The 20,561-nt window shown below is 45.3% G+C and overlaps 3 protein-coding genes across 3 annotated transcripts; 2 read left to right on the top strand and 1 right to left on the bottom strand.

Moving 5' to 3' along the window:
* LOC8079184 (protein TIFY 10b) lies at positions 477–2,867 on the top strand. Its single transcript, XM_002460967.2, has 5 exons — positions 477–846; positions 1,079–1,220; positions 1,759–2,018; positions 2,130–2,187; positions 2,298–2,867. The coding sequence occupies exons 1-5, from the start codon at positions 726–728 to the stop codon at positions 2,422–2,424; spliced, it is 708 nt and encodes a 235-aa protein (XP_002461012.1). The 5' UTR covers positions 477–725; the 3' UTR covers positions 2,425–2,867.
* Positions 11,594–14,578, bottom strand: LOC8079185 (DNA-directed RNA polymerases II, IV and V subunit 9A). The gene is made up of 4 exons (XM_021453744.1): positions 14,435–14,578; positions 14,245–14,320; positions 12,645–12,803; positions 11,594–12,074 (listed from the first exon to the last, which is right to left on the bottom strand). The coding sequence occupies exons 1-4, from the start codon at positions 14,461–14,463 to the stop codon at positions 11,994–11,996; spliced, it is 345 nt and encodes a 114-aa protein (XP_021309419.1). The 5' UTR covers positions 14,464–14,578; the 3' UTR covers positions 11,594–11,993.
* LOC8060682 (protein FAR1-RELATED SEQUENCE 5) lies at positions 14,682–19,431 on the top strand. The gene is made up of 6 exons (XM_021453743.1): positions 14,682–14,835; positions 14,932–15,071; positions 15,303–15,405; positions 16,185–18,038; positions 18,117–18,179; positions 18,696–19,431. The coding sequence occupies exons 2-5, from the start codon at positions 14,944–14,946 to the stop codon at positions 18,141–18,143; spliced, it is 2,112 nt and encodes a 703-aa protein (XP_021309418.1). The 5' UTR covers positions 14,682–14,835; positions 14,932–14,943; the 3' UTR covers positions 18,144–18,179; positions 18,696–19,431.

Consider the following 20,561-nt stretch of genomic DNA (forward strand, 5'->3'; position numbering starts at 1 on the left):
CTAAACCCCGTCCCATCAAACAGCAACACAAAAGGGTCAGTAGTCAAAGCGAGCGAGCCCCGGCCCAACCCTGACCCGCTAGCAGCAAACTCGAGCAGTCCAATCGACCCGTCCATCCGCTCCCGCTCGGCGCGGCCCACCCGCGATCACGAGCCCACCACCGCGCACGACTACTCCCACACCTACACGAGACCACGAGAGCGCGCACATGGGCTCGCGGGCCCCACCTGTCCCGTCTGGAAGCGAGTCCTCGGCGGACGCAACGTCCCAAAAGGAAAACCCTTTTTCCTCCCCACCTCCTCCCCTCCCGCCCACACGAAGCACGTGCGCGTTTTTCTCTCGAAGCATTCATGGCGGGCCCCACCCCACGCCCATTAAATTGAGTAAATTAAATTAAATTACTCGCCCTCTACCTCCGCCAGCGAAAACGAGGATAGACAATTTCGAGCAATCGAATTCCCGTGGGCTTTTTAATCGCGGGATTTGGGTGGAAACCGCGGGGGTCCTTTATAAGCGCGTGGGGGCGCGCGGCGTGCTCACACGAGGTCGGCCCCCGCGTTCACGAGAGAAGGGAGGCAAGGCAACCACCGCAGCAGCTGCGACCTGCGAGTGCGAGCGAGGAGGCAGCGCACCACGTCCTGGGCGGGCGGAGGAGTTGGAGCCGGCGGCGCGGAGATTTGTGCTTGCCCGGCTTGGGGTTGGGGGTGTGAGAGAGACAACCGGCGATGGCGGCGTCCGCGAGGCCAGGGGAGAGAGCGACCAGCTTCACCGTCGCGTGCAGCCTCCTCAGCCGCTTCGTCCGCCAGAACGGCGCCGCGGCTGCCGAGCTAGGCCTCGGGATCAAAGGTGAGCAGCGGGATCCTGGCCGGGTCTGCCTTGTCGAGACCGGGCTCCTTCCTTCTGGGTGTGGGGGGAGATTTCGAAATCTGGGGGGTCCAGTTTCGATTCCTGTGGGGGGAGTGTTGTGAGATCTGGGCGGGGCCTTGGTTTATCCGGGTTGGAAACCACGTTTTCGGGCATGGAATTTCGCGCTCCCTTGCTTATCCGGCTTTGGTTTATTTATTTTTTTTCTCATCAGGCGAGGTCGAGCAGCAGAGGACGCCGGCGACAATTAGCTTGCTCCCCGGAGCGGAGGGCGAGGAGGCCGAGAGGACGAAGGAGACCATGGAGCTGTTCCCGCAGAGCGCCGGGTTCGGCGTCAAGGATGCTGCTGCCCCTAGGTGCGTACTGCTAAATCCATTTCGATTCTGGTTTGTTTGGTAGTAGTAGAACTCGAACCTAGCTGTCTTAGCTCTCATGGACAAAAGGCCAAGCAATCTGACTTTGGAAGCATAGTAATCTGAGTCTAGTGAGTGGTCATAGGTGAAACATGTTACACGGTGGTCTGAAATCTAGTTACCCGTGTGTAAAGCATCCTTGTGGTTCGGTTTCTGTGATATTCCCTGGTCAAACTGTATCTTTGTAGGAGTAGTCTTTAAGTGTCTTCTGCAAGAAGCAACACAACGTTTCCTTTTATCAGGCAAAGCAACCAACATGCTCAGAGTTGTTTAGATTGTACCTAATGTTTATCATTAACTACCTTGCTGGTAACAACATATGAGGGGTTAATCTGAGATGGAACCCTGCCATCCATGTGAGATAACAAGGTCTTTTAACCATGAAAGGAAACGAGAGTAGACAGTCGATTTGCTAAGCTCAAGTAGTATTCTACAAGCACAACCGTTGTTCTCAGTGTTCCTTCTTTGTAATATTTGTCAGCGAGCAAGAAAATAAAGAGAAGCCTAAGCAGCTCACCATCTTCTATGGCGGGAAGGTGCTGGTGTTTGACGATTTCCCTGCCGACAAGGCAAAGGACCTGATGCAGCTGGCCAGCAAGGGCAGCCTTGTGGTACAGAACGTTGTTTTGCCTCAACCTTCTGCACCTGCTGCTGTCACCGACAAGGCCGTGCCGGCCCCGGTCATCAGCTTGTCTGCTGCTCAGGCTGATGCTAAGAAGCCTGCTCGCACAAATGCTTCTGGTAAATACTCTTCCCTCTGTTTCTGTTCTTACTTAGTTGAAGTTTTAAAATATGATTGTTGAACTTTGTTATTTGCCAATTATTGATCGAAACATGCCTTTTCTTTTGTAGATATGCCTATTATGAGGAAGGCGTCTCTTCACCGCTTCCTTGAGAAGAGAAAGGATCGGTAAGTTGTGATTATTTTTTCAGTATGGTCATTTCTTTTTTTTTCAGTGCTGTATATGGAATTTCAGTGCTGTATATGGAACTAATTTGTGCCCTTTTGTTGCTCTTCAGTCTCAATGCAAAGACACCATATCAGACTTCTCCTTCAGATGCGGCGCCAGTCAAGAAGGAGCCCGAGAGCCAGGCATGGCTTGGATTAGGACCGAATGCCGTGAAGTCCAACCTGAGCCTGAGCTAGTACACAACAACAACACAGCCAAATAAGACGGCACAGCAACCTCACCAAGCCCTTCTGCAGAATGATCTGAAATTTGCTTTGCCACTAGACCGAGTACCAAAATCATAAATATCTCTCGTTGTCGTGTTTTAGTATTTCGTTTAGGTCGTGGTTTTACGCCCTCTTGTCACATAGTTCTGGATGTAAAGAAAAGTAGCCAGCCAGTCATGACCATCACCGTTGAGTCCGAGAGCAGTTTTTGTGGGGGTGTTTTAACACACGGCAGACTCTGAATTGGCCATGCTAAGTAAAATGATAGCGCAAAGAGAAGTATATGTATTATTTTCTGAAAGCCAGATCCATTTGGCTCTAGCCTTGATGTATTCAGAACAAGTGATTGTAACGGATCGTGAGTATCCTCATCTTGTTATTGTTGTTGTTTTCTGATCACATGGCTTCACCAACCCAAGTTTGTTTGGATCCTTGTTATTCCTGCTGCTTCAAATCTCTGGTACTTAGCAATCTAGTTTGTAAAACTACAGCATGCAATGCATGGGAATCTGTTTCTGTTTCTTGCTTGCGCCTCCAACTATACAGTTTGCTGCCACAAAATCGATCAGTGGGGCATTTGAGTCTGTAAAAAAGGTGAAGTTGTAATTGAGCAAGTTTTACCTTCTTTGACCTAATAATCATGCAGATAGATACAGCCATAGTAGGAGGCAGGCAGCACATGAGTCAGAGAGCGCGGTAGGTCGAGTGGCGTTGTCCGGTTGAAGATAGGGCCATAGCTGACTGCTGAGGGAGGGAGGGTAGGGAGGAGGAAGATGCACACACGGACGGGCATGACTTGTCTGGCTGATGCCGGATTCTTTAATCAAAAGGCAGGAGCACCGATGGAGATGGAGCACATGTGAGAAATAGGGAGGGAGGACGGATTCCAGCTAACGCAACGCGTTGGAATAATAATACTATAAGAATACTCCAACAAGTCTCCAATACAATACTCTACGGAAGAAGAAGGAGAAGAAAAAGCAGCGGCAAGTTGTTTTGCTTGGAAACTGCGTGGGGGGGACGAAAGAAAAAAGCCCGGGGGCCGGACGGACACGCGACCCCACCTCGCCGGCCCAACTTGCTGCTGCGTGCGTGCTCATCGACTTGTTGGTTCCATCCTAGTAACAGGACTTGAGAGTTCAGAGCCTTTGCTCGCTGCTGCAGCTGCTGCTGGTGGTTTTTCAAACCTTTTTCTTCAGCTTTTGGTTGTTTCTTGTGGAAAGTTTCTGCGCCTTTGATCATTGGTTCTTTGACTTGAATTTCGTCAAAAAAAAAAGAGAGAGAGAAAAGGTTCCGCGAGAGTGAGCTGAGGTCTACGTACACGAATGAATCTAAAACCATTGCAATATATAAATAGTTCAGGGATTCAGAACAAGTGCAGTAAACAACTCCTGCTAAGCGTGCATGTGTTGTGTTGTGTTGTGTTGTGTTGGGGGTTGGATTGGGTTGGGGTTGGCTTTTGTGTCACTCGTTTCTTTGCGTGACGCGCATGACCAACCAAAACCATGTGGAGAAAACTTTTTAAGACTCTTTGTCACATCAAATCTTGCGGTTCATATATAGAACATTAAATATAGTCGAAAATAAAAACTAATTACACAATTTGCTTTTAACTCGTGAAATGAATCTTTCTAAAACCAAAAAATTTTAGGAACTAAACAAGGCCGGTCCTACTGACCAGTAGTAGTGGTCCCATGCCCCCATCCAAATAGCAATAGCGGCCTTGTTTAGTTCCTGAAGTGAAAAATTTCGTGACACTGTAGCACTTTCGTTTGTTTGTGGTAATTATTGTCCAACTATAGACTAACTAGGCTCAAAAGATTCGTCTCGTCAATTTCGACCTAACTGTGCAATTAGTTTTTATTTTCATTTATATTTAATACTCCATGCATGCGATTCGATGTGATGAAGAATCTTGAAAAATTTTGGGTTTTTGGGTGGAAGTAAACAAGGCCAGCAAACGGGGCTGCAATGGATGCCGAATGCCTCCATCGCTTGGCTTTTGCATTGCATGGACCTGGACCAGTACTGTGTGATGAATGAGCCATCCGATCCAATCTTTGGTCCCCGAAACCTAACGAACGAACTGGTACCGAACATGCACGCCTCTCATTGCCTCGTAATCAACACAAGTTGTGGCCATGTGCAGTATGTACTCCGTATAGGTAACCTCACTGTGTTCAATTCCATGACGAATTTCTATGAAAAGATTCAAATTCACAGTTTCATTTTTCATATGCGTTGCAGTTGTAAGGCCTTGTTTAGTTGTGAAAATTTTGGTTTGGGTACTGTAGTTTTTTTAATTTGTATTTAGCAATTATCGTCCAATCATGGACTAATTAGGCTTAAAAGATTCATATCGTGATTTACAGATAAACTGTGCAATTAGTTTTTTTCGTCTATAGTTAATGCTCCATGTATATGCCGCAAGATTCGATGTGACGGAAAATCTTTTTTTTTTAATTTTTTGGATAAACTAAACATAAGTTAATTGTAACAGAGGTTCCGCTGGGCAAATGTTTGCAGCAGCCAGCAGGGCCGAGGTCCACCCCGTTCTGCTCCGTTGGAAAAAGTCGCCCATGGAGTGGATCAGGGACTCTGAACTGGAGCTTTTGACGCCGAGGGAGGTGCCCTAAATTTAAAATTTTGTGGACATATAGTCGTCGTCGGACATGGGGTACGGTAGCAAACAACTGCTCCATTGAAGAATTCTCAGTGGTGTAGCTTGGGACTGAGTGGTGTAGCTTGGGACTGAGCATGGGGGCACCACGCCACGACCTCACCGCACGATGGGTAACCAACATGCGTGCATGGGCAGCACGCAGGAATATCTCGGTTTCTTGGCCCCGGCCGGCCATTGTTTAAACAAGAGAGGTTCAGGTTCAGGTTCATTTCATCACATGGCGATTTGTTTAAACAAGAGATCGAGGGGAGTGGTAGTAGTAGTCGACCTGTGGGGTTCAGTTCATTCATCCTCCTGCCGGCGAGTGGCGACCTTCTGATACGTACTACACGCACAGCTTCAAGCTTCAACTTTCGATGGAGTCTGGCATGTGCCAACAACAGCTCCATGGCTCGATAGTCTACTTCGTATATTCTTTTTACGTCATTACTACGTGTCAAGGACGAGACGACGCATCCCATTGTCAAAATGTGTTATATTAAATATATTATATGTCAGAGCTGTGCTAGGCCTTATTTAGTTCACATGAAAATTTGCAAAATTTTTCAGATTCTCGGTAACATCGAATCTTTAGACACATGCATGGAGTATTAAATATAGATAAAAATAAAAACTAATTGCACAGTTTGATCGGAATTGACGAGACGAATCTTTTGAGCCTAGTTAGTCCGTGATTGGACAATATTTATTAAATACAAACGAAAATACTACAGTGTCGATTTTCTAAAAAAAAATTAAGAACTAAGCAAGGCCTACGTGCAATGCAACGTGGGATTGCTTGATGAGAAATATATATATATATAATTTTATATACTAGCTAGTATAAGAGTATTAATGTACATTATGTAGTGCAAGTTCAGTACAATGTCACTGTGTGGGCACGGGGCCGGGCGGGGTGCATGCACGCACTGTGGTCTGCCGGCCGTGTGCGGTGCAGTGCAGACAGGGACAAGCTAGCGCGGCACATGGCGGGCATTCAGCTCAAGCGTCCGCGCGCCGTCGTCGTCGTCGACCGTTCATGCATGCCCTCATCACATGCATGCATGCCCCTTGCCAGTTGTTTGCCGTGCGGTCCAAAACTTCAAACCCGCACGGCGCGTCGTGACGGGAACTGTGTGCTTCCGGACGTACTCTATCCGGAGATCCAATCACCACCCGGAGCTTCCAGCAAAAGATACGGAGTACTCCGTGTGTGCGGTGTGTTGTAGCAAGCATCCGTGGAAATTCCTGGGTGAAGCAAAGGGAAAAAAAAACAATAGAGTTTGACATTGTGGTTACATTTATTTTTTTATTAATAGATTTTTGTTAACAGAGGTGCATGTACTTTCACTGTACGTGCACGGTCGTTCGGGACCGCGGTGCCCCTTGGAACGCCCGGGCGCACCGCAGCAAGCGCCGCTCTCCCGTCGTCCACGGCCCGCGGGGCCAAAAGCCCAAAATGGTGGCCTCTCGTCACACGGCCATTATAGCCCACACCCCACAGCTGCACTCCACGCGACGCTTGCCTTTTTTGCGCGCTCGGGCCTGGATCTGGCCTGCCCCGCCAAACTATACCCCGCAAACGGGAGTTTGTCTACCTGCCATTCACGAAAAAAACCAAAAACTTTTCACTCCATCACATCAATTTTGCGGCACATGTATAAAATAGTAAATATAGACGAAAATAAAAACTAATTACACAATTTACCTGTAAATCGCAAGATGAATCTTTTGAGTCTAGTTAGTTCATGATTAGACAATAATTACCAAATGAAAACAAAAATGCTACATTATCGAAAACCAAAAAAATTTTCCTTCTTTTTTTTTCTTTCCTTTTTATTTTTTTCCCTTTGTGCACCGACGGAGCCAACTGTGGGGCTGGTGGGGCTCCAGCCCCCTACGGCCGTATAACCCGCGTAGCCCCTCTAACAGCTTGGCTATTTTTGTTTTGGAGGTTATTTTAGAATTTGCATAACAAAAGATAGACTCCAACAGATGTGCTATCTAAGTTTTGTAGAATAGAAAGTTGGCTATTCCTTAATTTTCGCTGGCCATATATAGCCAACCATTGACACATGCTATATGATTTTATAAAATAGCAAGACTGTTGTGGATCTTTTATTTTTTTAAGAAGTTTTCTATTTTACAAAGTGGCTAAATAATAAAATTTGGCTACTAATTTTAGCCAGGCTGTTAGAGTTGCTCTTAGCCCCTCCTACAAATTTTTATCATTTATGCTCTTTAAAAAGAGGCTGAAGTTATCTTAAGGTAGCAGAAGCTTTCTCTAAATATTTTTCTGGATTCGTCACTGCTTGTGTGAGTGTTTTTCTGCCTTGGATGGTACCTAGAGAACCCGACCACTTCTGGAACGGACCGAGGCTGTTCTCATCTTGCATTCATTGATTTTTTTTTGGGTTAAACAATGAGATCAAAGATTAACATCAGTGAACAATGCTGAACTATGAGTGTTACTGAGACTTTGAGGCACCTGAACCAAAATGACCCAAAAAAAACGCTGAAAACATCTGGAAACCCTTGGTAATATCATTTATTCCATGATACAACTGTGCGTGGCATATTTCAGTATGCAAGAAATCTGCTAAGCAGTACAATCAATCACTAATTTTCTTTTTTCTCAATACGGATTGCCGAGCTTATTGGGTTGAGCTTATCTACCAGTCATTCATTAGTATTTTTTTCTCTCACAACAAATCAGTGAACACCACTTCAGCCATGCTTTTAGAAACCATTTGCAACAACTTGTAGGATCCTAATAATGATGAGCTCTGATTATTTTCTAAGACGGATAGCGCTGACATGTTCCAGATGAACAATTACCACTCAGGCCTTGTTTAGTTTCCAAAAAATTTCAAAATTCTCCGTCACATCGAATCTTGTAGCATATGCATGAAGTATTAAGGCCTTGTTTAGTTCGCAAAAATTTTCAAGATTCTCCGTCACATCGAATCTTTGATCGCATCCATAGAGCATTAAATATAGATAAAAATAAAAACTAATTGCACAGTTTATCTGTAATTTGTGAGATGAATCTTTTGAGCCTAGTTACTCCTTGTTTGGATAATGTTTGTCAAATAAAAACGAAAGTGCTACAGTAGCCGAAAACGAAAATTTTTACGAACTAAACAAGGCCTAAATGTAGATAAAAACGAATACTGATTACACAGTTTACCGGTAATTCGCGAGCTGAATCTTTTGAGTCTGGTTTTATCACAAACAAACGAAAGTGCTACAGTAGCCAAAACTAAAAAATTTTTTCTCAACTAAATAAGGCCTCAGTAGTTATTGTATACATCGAGCAGCCGCAGCTGAATCAGCTGCTACAGAGATGCAGTCAAAGTACAAGTAGGTGTGGCAGAGTATAAGTAGGTGTTCGTGACCAACACAAACTGCCACAAAACACAAATCATATATTCTCAGCACAGATCAGGAAGGTGCCGAGAAGGAACATGATGCCCACGAAGCTCCGAGCCTCGGCCTTTTTTAATCTTGGCCTTGTTTAGTTCCAAAAGTGAAAAGTTTTCGGCACCGTAGCACTTTCGTTTGTTTGTGACAAATATTATCCAATCATAGACTAACTAGGATCAAAAGATTCGTTTCGTGATTTACAGCTAAACTGTATAATTAGTTTTTGTTTTTGTCTATATTTAATGTTTCATGCATGTGCCACAAGATTCGATGTGACGTGGAATTTTGAAAACTTTTTGGTTTTCAGGGTGAACTAAACAAGGCCATGCAACTTTGTCTTGCTGGCTGTTCTGGACCCCTTTGGTGCTTCTACACCTTATGTGACTTTTTTTCCGATTGCAAGGATGATGCATGAATACCCATAGCACCACACACACTCATGCCCATGGGTGCATCTTCTACCATACGCATCTTGTGTGTTTTTCTCCGAAGATAAGCAAGCTTTCATCGACACCATAGCGTGGCTAGAGAAACCTAAACAGGATATATATATATATATATATACCTTGAGATGCACATACTATAGTATCTACAACTCTTTTTGACCAAATAAAAAATTGGAATCGAAATATATAGGAGGCTAATGTTACGCGACCACCTTCTCCGCCGCGATGTCCCCTCTCCTCGTCTTCTTCTCCCTCCGTGCTAACCCTCCTCCACCCTCACGTCACCTCACCATGCCACCCAACTCCTGTCCCTACCCTCCCCAAAGCTCCATTGTGGCACCTTCACCAACATCATCCTCACCCCCGCCCCCGCCCTTGTCCCCACCACCGGTGGCTAGTGGCTCCCGTTGCCCACCTATCGTCCCTCATCGTTGACCCTGCCCTCGAATCCCGAGGTAGGTCATCGACGGCCTCCACCGTGACACCCCCGTCACCAGTCCCACCTAATAGCCTTTTCTCGCCGCCCCACCCGTCTCCACCTCCGTGTTACGACCGCCACCCCCAAAACCCTTTCTAAAATCATAGGGAATAGATCTCCTTACCTAACACTGATGAACTCCTCACGGGAACCCTAGCCACCACCATCTTCTTCTTCGTCTCTAGTGGCATGCGGGCGCATGCGCGAGAGTGACCAGTCACATGACAAACTTTGCAAAATACATATGTACCTCTTATGGAGATCTAGCCTCCACGCCAAATTGGTAGCTCCTCCTTGACATATGAAATGTAGCAACCAAATTTTGTAATGCAAAATTTGCTCTAGATCAGAAGATGACTCCAAGGAGCGGTACTTCCGGTGGCTAATCTAATCTAACAATGTGAACTGTTCAGGTTTGAGGAATAGATACACCCGTTTTATAGGTGGACGACACAACTCTTTCCTTATATTCATCGCAGTCCCTAGCTTTACCAACATTTACAATATATAAAGAAATACCCACACATTATCATCCTCGCGAGGGCCTTTTAAAAATATGTGTGGGTTAAGTGACATATGTACGCTTACCAGTTACATACTTCCACTATCCCCATTTACATGTCGATTTGTTTAGGTTTCTAGGTGTCTAGATTCAAAACATCTTCTATGTATCTAGACATCATGGATGTCCAAATTCAGAGAATCTTTCATGTACCCAATAGAAGGCCAAAACGACAAATAAATGGGGATAGCGAACCAAGAAAAAGACCAAGGTCGGATGACCAAATCAGGGGAAAGAGCAAGACCAAACAGTCATGGCGCATGTTGGCTTTGCACCAAACCAGGTGCTATGAGGATGGTTTGGTTTTACATGCCAGTTTTGATTTCTTGTAAAGTTTTGGCACAACCAAAATAGACTGTATATTTTGCCAAACAAACTTTGTCTCGAGTTTTGCTCCTTTTATTAGCTTTTTTTGGTAGGTGAGCACTTTATCATTGATGTTGAGTGTAGTAGAATACGGTAAGAAGTGTGTAAAGGTTGTTCGAAGGAATAGAGAAGTAGGATAAGACAACGACGTTAGATATTCTCAAAGAGGAAGAACAAAGTTGACTTTGGTTACAATTCACTTTTTTGAAACTTTGGTTACAATCTACTAGACTTTCCTACCTTTGGCTATTCCCTATGGGCGGCGTTAACGTGGTCTACCTCATGTTCGCCTCCTCCTCCACCCCTTTCTCCCTCCCTACACCCCTCCCTTGCCGTCATCCTTGCCCCTGTCACCACCCACCGCCCCGCCACGACACGCTAGGGTTAGCATGCCCATATATGGCGGTGCCCCTGCCCTGATCTGCCCAGCCGCCGCTACCACCGCCAATGCCCTAACCGCATAACCAACTTGCCTCCCTAGAGCCCCTTCTCTTCTAAGCCTGTTGAATTTGGGGAAGACCGCCATCACCATCGTCGGAGCCCTAGTCACGTCGTCGTCGTCTTCATCTCCGATAACCCTAGCTGCGCGTGTGGGAGCGGGCACGTGCACGTGGGCTGGCCCACGTTAGAGTTTGTGATTCCCTATCCCTATGTTACATAATAGGCACAGTTCGCACATCTTGCTGGACCAATTTGGGCCGAAAACAGTTGGGTTCTTGGATCGCCTGCATCAACTTATCCTGGGCTTTACCTGTTCTGCGAGCTGGGCCGTTGGATGAGGCATGGTAATAGAATGCCACATACGAATATATATGGATTATTAAAAGTGTGATTCTTCGCTACTCTATGGAATGAACCATGGCGAGCAGCTGCGTGATTTGTCAATGACTAATAATAAGATAATAAGTCTTGAAAAGATTATAACCTTATTGACGAAATAAGTAGCTAATATTATTAGCAAATATACAGGTGACTTCCATATATATGTACAAGGGCGCGAGTGTAACAAACCGCGCATGTATTAATGAAATAACACAACACTCATGCATATTTGAGAAAAAAATCAAAATTAGAATGCATGACTCCTTTTTTGAGAGAATGCATGATTCAAATAGTCAATAGCTACTATGTTGGAGTTGCTTAAAGGTGCCTTGCTCGAATTTATTTGGAGGTTAAAATAATAGAGACGGCAGTGGGCATAAGCAACGGTCCTGCTGCGTGCAGGTTACTGTATTTGCCGCAGCTGCTGGCTAACGACTGCAGTCCCTAGCTGTTTCTGGTTCATAGCGGAGCTCGACTGTAAAATTTGTGTCCAGCCTAACAATTGTTTTGTTATGAAGTTACATCTTATAAGCTTCCAACAAACGTCAGTTGAAGACACAACATGTACCTACAATATTTATGTGATAGGCTAGCAATACGGCAGGTTTGTAGCAAAGTACTACTACGCTTTTGAAGGATCAAGGTCAGTCACAGACAGCTTCCGAAGGACTGATCCAGTCACAGACTGCTTCTGAAGGACTGAAGGCTCATGCCAAGAACTACTACGCTTTCTGGAGTGATCCTTCTATGACCTGCTTTAGCAGACCCAGACCCTTCTCAGTCCCTCCACCTGTGGCCGCAGCTTGGGTTGCAGCAGATGAAGTACAGTGTCATGGCTTGCTCTCCCGAAGTTGGGGCCTGCGAGTTCAATGTATCACCATTACATGTAATGGCACAAAAATCAAGTGCAACCATGATAAAAATGAACCTATGAAGGATTCCAGAACCACCAGTAACGAGTAAGCTATCACAGCTATGTTCCAAAGGCATGCGATGAGTGACCTCATATGCGAGAGGTCCAGGGAAACCAGGTAGCTTCTACTAATCATAACTGATTAGGGATCCTGCCAGCATTTGGGACCAAGCTTTGTGAACAATGTGACGGATTATGATTCCAAGGAAATGGAAATTTTGTGGAATACTGATTTGGTTCCATCTGGACAGGTTGATTCGAGATTTTATTGTATGCGGTAGCCAGTAGGTGGATACCACAGGGAGTATCTCATCCAATTTGGCTTTGGCTGCAGATGCAAAGCCTCCCTAGATGCAATAATTCCAAATAAACCATGCAACAGCACACACTATTATTACGAATATCAGTGTACTAACAAACTCCAACATGCTTTTCGCGTTAGCTGTATAGATGACATAACACAACCATCACCTTTAGCGACAACGAAAGCACATAAACAGCATCCGGATACAAACCTGAAAAAAAGCAGCTTCTGGATGGTTGCAGTTATAGCATCTAACACTTCTGGTGCGAGGAAGACTAGGATCAGTTGCTGCATCCTTCAGGACATCTTTGGGTTCACCAACAGGCTTACGGATAACCCTTTTGTACACACAAGTATCAGTGGCAATCTCCTGTTCACATCAATGATTTAAAAACGGAATGCTCAGTGAAACTATGAGCAAGCTTGTTAATTGAATGTAAAATTTGAATGAAAATTGTATGTTAAAATAAACAATGAGAAAAGCTCACATTTCACTGCACACAAAAGAAAGAGCATCTAGGGAAATAAGAAAACCTTAAAAACTATCTACTTCATATGTTCTGTAAACTTCAAGCATCAGCAAGGGAAATACATGACTTCATTTAAAAGCCATTCAGTTTCAAGCTGGGCACTCCTTCACCTTCATCCAAGGGTGAATACACCCCCTCAAAAATATAAAAAATCACGACTTTGACTAAAACTCAACCTTGTATGCTAAAACAATGAGTAAGTCTATGCCCCCCCCCCCCCTCTCAATCTCTGGTACTGTTTCAGTAACTACTTCCACTGATTCAAAATAGTTTTTCAACAATGCGTGCACAGGTCACAGAGTTAGGATGGTAAGGCAAGACGTGGCCACCACCTCCTTCCAATCACCTAGGAATGGTGCTAATGCTACTAGTGCCACAACAGAAAGCAAACAGCACAATAAATGGAATGGTGCTAATGCATAAAGATATAAGGCTCAATAAATTTTCATGTTGTTAGCTGGTATAGTCCTCCCAAAAATGCATTAGTGAAGTATCCTCCACTGGGAACCGTGTCGTCCATTTAACGAGATCACAGCCTCCAATAAGTAGCCATGTTGAAAACTTTGATTGATATATCTCAGATGATAGACAATATTGCAATCACAAGGATCAAGGTTAACACAATGAAAAAAATAATAAACATGTAGTGGCAAATAAAGCATCAGAATTGATCATGATACTACTTTCTTGACATGAAATTCTTCTTGGTCAAGGAACCCTCAAGCATCTCAGAACCTTGCAAATTCATTTTCTCACTACTTAACAAACAATTTTATAGACATTTCAGCTTCATTTTGACTGAGGAGTATTTCTTGAACATGGGTTAGGCTTGTATCACAGACACTGATCACATTGTTAGGAGACCACAAACCAGAAAGGCTGTAAACACTAATTGATTAAAGCAGTATTTTGAGCCGAACTGAAATTTTTTAGTTAACAGTTAAAGCAACAATGAGTCATCTGTGTAAGCTCAAGAAAGAAAGCACCAGCACTTCCAGCAGAACCAAAGGATGTACCATCACAAACCGTGATTGCCAGCCTAAAACAATCACCGTGAATGAAGAAATCACAACAGAAACAATGTGCCACCAGACCATATCCGCATCCATCCTTTCACAACAGATCACTAAACCCAGCCTAAACCCACGTACTAAACGGGATACTATGTGCTGTTCAAATAACCAACCTGCCCCCCGCTCCCTAGGGGAACCTAGGGTTTCCCCTAATCAATAACAAAATCCGAAAAAAAAGGACAAATCTGAGGACAAACAACGGATCGACCTCATGCTCGCAAGATTGGCACGCGTAGAGGAGGGTGCGCGTCTCCTTGTCCTCCCGCGGGTACAGCATGTTGTTGCTGCGGCGAAAACAGAACAAAGACAATGAAAATATGAACCAAACCACCACGATTCCTATACCGAAGAACTGAGCAGACAGTGGACACGAATGCCAAAAATTTCGTCGCTTTTACCATTCGCGGCAGAACTTGAGAGTGCTCATGGTGGCCTCGTCGCGCCCCGACCCTCTCGCCTTCCGCTGCTTGACTGCTGCTTGTCCCCTTTCTCGGCTACTCCCTTGTTCTCCTTTTCACTCAGCGGCTCCTGGCAGGTGGGCCAATTGACCCCACATGCCAGTGAGAAATAGAATAACGAGTCTGGCCCCATCTGAGGCCGGCCGAGTACACGCGTCGGACGTTGGACGCTGCCGCACGAGGGCCACCTACCCCGTTGCCGCACCGGATCCTGCTGACCCCCTCCGCTCCTACTCCCCTGCGTCTGCTCGTCGTCTCCCCGCTCCAAACCCTAACTCCAATCGGAACGGCCGAAAAAATTCGCGAAAATCGCGCACAATTTCGCTACAGACTACCTTCCGGTACCTCCTCTAGTCCGAATCCAACTCGTTCGCTATTTTTTCGATTTTTTTTGTATTTTTGGAGGATTTTCTTTTATGCGGATTTGGCCATGGCAGGGCGGTGATGCAATGATGCACATGCTAGTGGCCCCGGATGGGGGCGGAGGGGAGCTGCAGCCGTACGGCGCGCCGCCGGCGGAGCAGGAGCTGGAGCTCCTCCGCGATAACGCCGATGACGGCCTCGAGGGCCACGTGCGGTACGTGGCCTCGCCCAAGAGCTGCTTCTTGTTGCAAATCACTGCTGTGCTTCGCCGTCGATGGCGCTGGGCGAAGGAATGGTCTCGCCTCTGCGCGTCCTTGCTTGTTTGCTGAGGAGCAGTGACAGTCCGCTCCACTTTGGACTTATTTTTATGCTTCTCCTATTTCAGAAATGGTTGTGTTAAATCCCGCTGTTTGATTCTTTCATTCCTTTACTGTGATTCCATCAGGTGTCTGCGGTGCGGAATATCCGGCAATGCTACGCCCCATATGCGGCGTGGGCCTGATGGCCCAAGAACTCTTTGCAATGCGTGTGGCATTGCTTACAGGAAGGTAAAGCCATGCTTTTTTGTTTTGAAGCAGTCATGACAGAGTTGTTTTTTATGTTGCTTGCTCTGCCACACTTGTTTTGCAATTGAATGTTGTGGGTCTCTCTTTATCAACTCTTGGAGATGTTATAGCTTCACATAGAGTTAACTTTATGATTCACAAGCACTATCTTTTCGATACTACTGTTGGTGACTTAATTTGCACTAGGTGTCATGCACTGTAACAACTATTTTATCCCTTATCAGCTGGAGGTATGTATTGTTGTTTTTCTTGCGACCACAGGTTGCAACCTACAAGCAACCATAGCACTTCTAATGCAGAATGCTGGGTCATACATTTTTGGCTGCAGCGGTACAACTTCTTTCCAGAAGGAACTGACCCGTTATCTTTGACAATCACGAAATAATTGAATTACGTGTCAAATGTTCTGACTGTTCGCCTCCTTCATCTTCATAGTGCAGTGTTTTAGCTCTATACCGCACCCCCCTCCCCCCCCCCCCCCCCCCACCACACACACACACACACACACCAGGGAAATCATTTTTGTTTTTGCTGTCTCTGATTAACTTTGATCTAGCATGTTAGGATCGAAGATTATATGGCACATGCTACTTATAGCAACCGTAAGAGACATCATGCTTATATGTTTCTTCCATTATGGCTAAGATTGCTGTTCTACTGGTCATTGCCCTCCCATTTTGGCATGTTGAGTAAAATCTGCAATGATATATGCCTCATTGTGCCCTTTCCTACTGCTAAGACATTTTATGATTCGTTTCCAGGGGAAAATGAGAAGAATGATAGAAGCTGAACCACCCATAGATGAGGCTTCGCTTGCGAAGCTGGTTCCAGAGGTAGGCATGGAATTTGTGAGTGAGGAAAAGGCATACGAGTTCTACAACAAATATGCTGGGCATGTTGGCTTTAGCGTTAGGAAAAGTACATCACACAAATCTTCGGAAAATATTACCAAAGTAAGAACTTTTGTGTGCTCAAGAGAAGGCTACAACAGGGATAAAAAATCACTGGAAGCAAAGAAGCCAAGATTGGATACACGAATCGGTTGCCCGGCGAGATTGATTATAAAAGTCACACCAGAGTGCAAGTATAGAGTAACTGATTTCAAAGCAGACCACAATCATCAGCTAGCCCCTCCTTCAACGATGCATATGTTAAGGTCGCAGAGGATATTGACAGAACTTCAGTCTGGAGAAGCAGAACTATCAGATGATTCTGTAGTGACACCAACAACAAAAGCAACCGGTGATCTTGTTGTGAGACAAGTCAGTTTCCTTCGGAGTATCTCTCTCCTCCCAGCCGATTACAAGAATTATCTCCGTTCGAAGCGTATGAAGGCCATGCAACCTGGTGATGGTGGAGCAATATTGAAATATTTACAGACAATGCAAATGGACAACCCCTCATTCTTTTACACTATGCAAATTGATGAGGATGACAAACTGACTAACTTCTTTTGGGCTGACCAAAAATCTAGAGATGACTTCAACTATTTCAGTGATGTGCTCTGCTTAGACACAACATACAAAATAAATGGATATGGTAGACCACTTGTGTTATTCCTTGGTGTGAATCACCATAAACAAACAATTATTTTTGGTGCAGCTATGCTTTATGATGAATCATTTGAATCATACAAGTGGCTTTTTGAGAGTTTTAAGATCGCTATGCATGGGAAACAGCCTGCAGTAGCTTTGATAGATCAATCAATTCCATTGAGTAGTGCAATGGCAGCCGCCTGGCCAAGTACCACTCAACGAATTTGTGCTTGGCATGTGTATCAGAATTCTCTTAAGCACCTCAATCACGTTTTCCAAGGTTCGAAGACATTTGCAAAGGACTTTAGCAAGTGTGTCTTTGGCTATGAGGACGAAGATGAATTCGTGTTTTCATGGAGAAGTATGCTGGAAAAGTATGATCTTAGACATAATGAATGGTTGTCTAAAGTGTTTGCTGAGAAGGAACAATGGGCCTTGGCATATGATAGACATATATTTTGTGCTGACATCATAAGTGCACTTCAAGCCGAGAGTTTCAGTAGTATTTTGAAGAAATTCTTGGGTCCTCAACTGGAGCTGCTGTCCTTCTTCAAGCACTATGAAAGAGCAGTGGATGAACATCGCTATGCGGAGCTGCAAGCTGACTTCCAAGCTAGTCAGAGCTATCCAAGAATACCCCCAGCCAAGATGTTAAAGCAAACTGCTCATACATACACCCCAGTGGTGTTTGAGATCTTTCGTAAAGAGTTTGAGCTATTCATGGACTCTGTGTTATTCAGTTGTGGGGAGGTTGGGACGACATCTGAGTACAAGGTTGCTTCATCTGAGAAACCCAAGGAACACTTTGTTCGATTTGATTCAAGTGATTGCTCCTGTCTGTGCACTTGTAGGAAGTTTGAGTTTATGGGTATCCCATGCTGTCACATGTTGAAGGTGCTAGATTACAGAAATATCAAAGAGCTACCTCAAAAATATATGTTGAAGCGATGGAGAAGGACTGCAAAATCTGCGGATGAAGACAATGAAGGTAATGCAACAAATGCCAATGGGTCATCATTGAATGCCCCTGCTCCTCCTGCAAATCACCATGGGCTTCAGAGCTTCAGTGCAATGATTCAAGTAAGTAGCTTCCTATACTTGTCTGTACAAAGTGTTTTTCCCTGTATTTATTCTGGCTGATGTCTTCTTTTAATGCAGGATGCTTCTGTTTCTAATATGCATTAGAAATTAGAATTCATCTCATAGAAGCTCTTAATGCAGGTATTACAACTCGTTTCATTAATTTCCTATCTTTTATGCTTGAGATGAATTTCCGTATGCCCTGTACCACTTTTTTCAATTCATTGTATTTGGGTTAGTTCTCGACCCATCTGGTTTTATTGGTTCATCTTAGAACATGGAAGGAACCTGATGAGTCCAAAAGAAACATGTCATCCCAACAAACCCAAACTTTTCGTGCATGCCAACAAGAAATCTTCTTTTTTTCGAACACGCAGAGAGCTGCGCATCAATATATTGAGATAGAACAAACGATCCGAATGCATGCTGAACCTTCTGAAATTTGGACTTTTGACATCTTTGCTTGAGGACTTGAGTGGCCTTTCTTCTGGATTTCCTAACTGGGTGGGCTTGTGACTGTTGAATTTTTTGTGCATTGTTGCCCTTATGAGAGACCTTGATGTTCTTCAAGAGACAGCCAAAACATTTTGATAAAACAGTTCCATGTGCTTTCAATTCTGTTGTCTGACTCGTCAACTTGCTTGAATCGCGATGCAGGGTTAATGCCAACGATGCATGTAAGACTCCACAATGTTGGCCATTGAAGCATTGGATCAGCCACCATCAAGCACCCATGCATTTACCTTGTAAGACTCCGCATCGCTGGCCATGGAAGCATTGGTTAGGCTGCTGTCAAGCGCCCCTGAATAAGTAGGGCAACCTGTACATTGTTCAGCCGTAGGAGATTTTAGTTACTGTCTTAGTGAGGCAACAATCCTTAGCATAGACTGTAGAGTAGTTTTTTAATTTAAAATCATAATGCTTGTATCCCGCTTCAAATAATTCAGAAATTTTGTGCATGCCTAATAAATGCTAGCCCATTTGTTATTAGGAGCAAAAAAGTTGCAATTCAGGCACTTCTACAGATCGTTGTACTATGCTCGAGAAGTGGATGCGTCTGAAACCTGTGTGCAGGCAGCCTGAGCTTGTGGCCGGCCTGTGCAGAGCAAGTAGACCCCTCCTCATGAGTCATGATACCGGAGTTGAGTACAGTTTCAGTTAGATTCAGATCTGGAGGCTTCATTTCGCCTGTGGCTGAGCTGGACGGGCTCGTGCATTGAAGTGTTGGGGGGGCAAAGCCAGAGCAGCCTTGGCGCGCCTGCGGACCAGCGATGCTCTGGCCTGGTGCTGGTGGTATGCTTGCTATATCTGTTTCTGAAGGTGTTCAATGTTGTTGTCCCATGGTTCATGACTATGTACACCATATTTGCAATAGAACAGCTTGCAAAGGCCATCCGTGTCTCGGGTCATTATCTCAGGTTCCGTGATGTCAGCAGCATGTGTTTCCCCTTGTAATTTGTGAACAAGAATCTTGAGCTGGTGCTGGGAGCTACCCCTTTCTGTGAGGCACACCAACGGCCACAACGCAAGGCAACGCCCAGAACATCTTGGAGCATGCATGTGATCCATGGTACAATTCCCACAAACTTTGGCAGGTCGCCAACTGGTGGCTGGGGCTGACCAGCCAATGATGCACTACAGCCACCTCTGTCGTGTGGTTCAGCGATATCTCAGTCCCAGGCTAGCGACCGTTAGCACTGTTCCATTGGCGCTCTCCACGCCGCGCCCCGTCTGAGCATCAGAGGCTCAGAGAGAGCATGCGGCCAGCGACCGCGACGTCGCAGCTACCGACTGGATGGACTGATGCGCGAGCGATGTGGCAAGGTGACGAGCGAGTGAGACCCCGCAGGCACTGACTGGCTTGTGCTTGTCTATCGGTGTGCTGCTGGGCGCCAAGAACTCAACAATCAGGAGCAAAAGATGATGGTTGGGTGGGCTTGTGGTCCATGCGCTGATGATGCTTGCTTCCCAGGGTGATGGCTTGCGTCCTGCCTAATTCTCTTTTGATTTGATTTGAAGACGATGGATGGATGGATGGATGCTAAAGAGGAGACAGTGACAAGTGTGTGCATGCCCTCTTTCCCTCGTCTCAGTCCAGTCCTACCATGGAGCCCGTTCATTTGGCCGAAAAACTATGGTTGAAAGTACTGTTAGTTGATTTGTTGGGAAAGAAAAATACTCTTAAATGGCTTTTAGATGGCGTGTAATCAGGCTGCCCTTTGGATGATCGATGGCTCGATCGGATCGCCGTAGATTAGGCGGGAGGGTGGCTGCTGACGCCCGGACATGTTTACACGGCGGACGGCCACGGCGTCGGCGAGTCGGTGACCAACCTTTGAAAAGGTGCCAGAAACGTTAGTATGTACGATGCTGGTTGGTAGTAGAGCTCGTCCTGTTTTTGTTTTTGTTTTTTTTTTGTTTTTTCATTGTGCGTCAGAGTGGGACATAATTCTTGGGGAGAAGTGGCTGATTTCTCCGCTCTAGGAACGATGGACCAGCGGGCGCACTCCCTCGTGCAGTGCA

This window comes from Sorghum bicolor, chromosome 2, assembly GCF_000003195.3.
Source record: "Sorghum bicolor cultivar BTx623 chromosome 2, Sorghum_bicolor_NCBIv3, whole genome shotgun sequence".
Lineage (NCBI taxonomy): Eukaryota > Viridiplantae > Streptophyta > Magnoliopsida > Poales > Poaceae > Sorghum > Sorghum bicolor.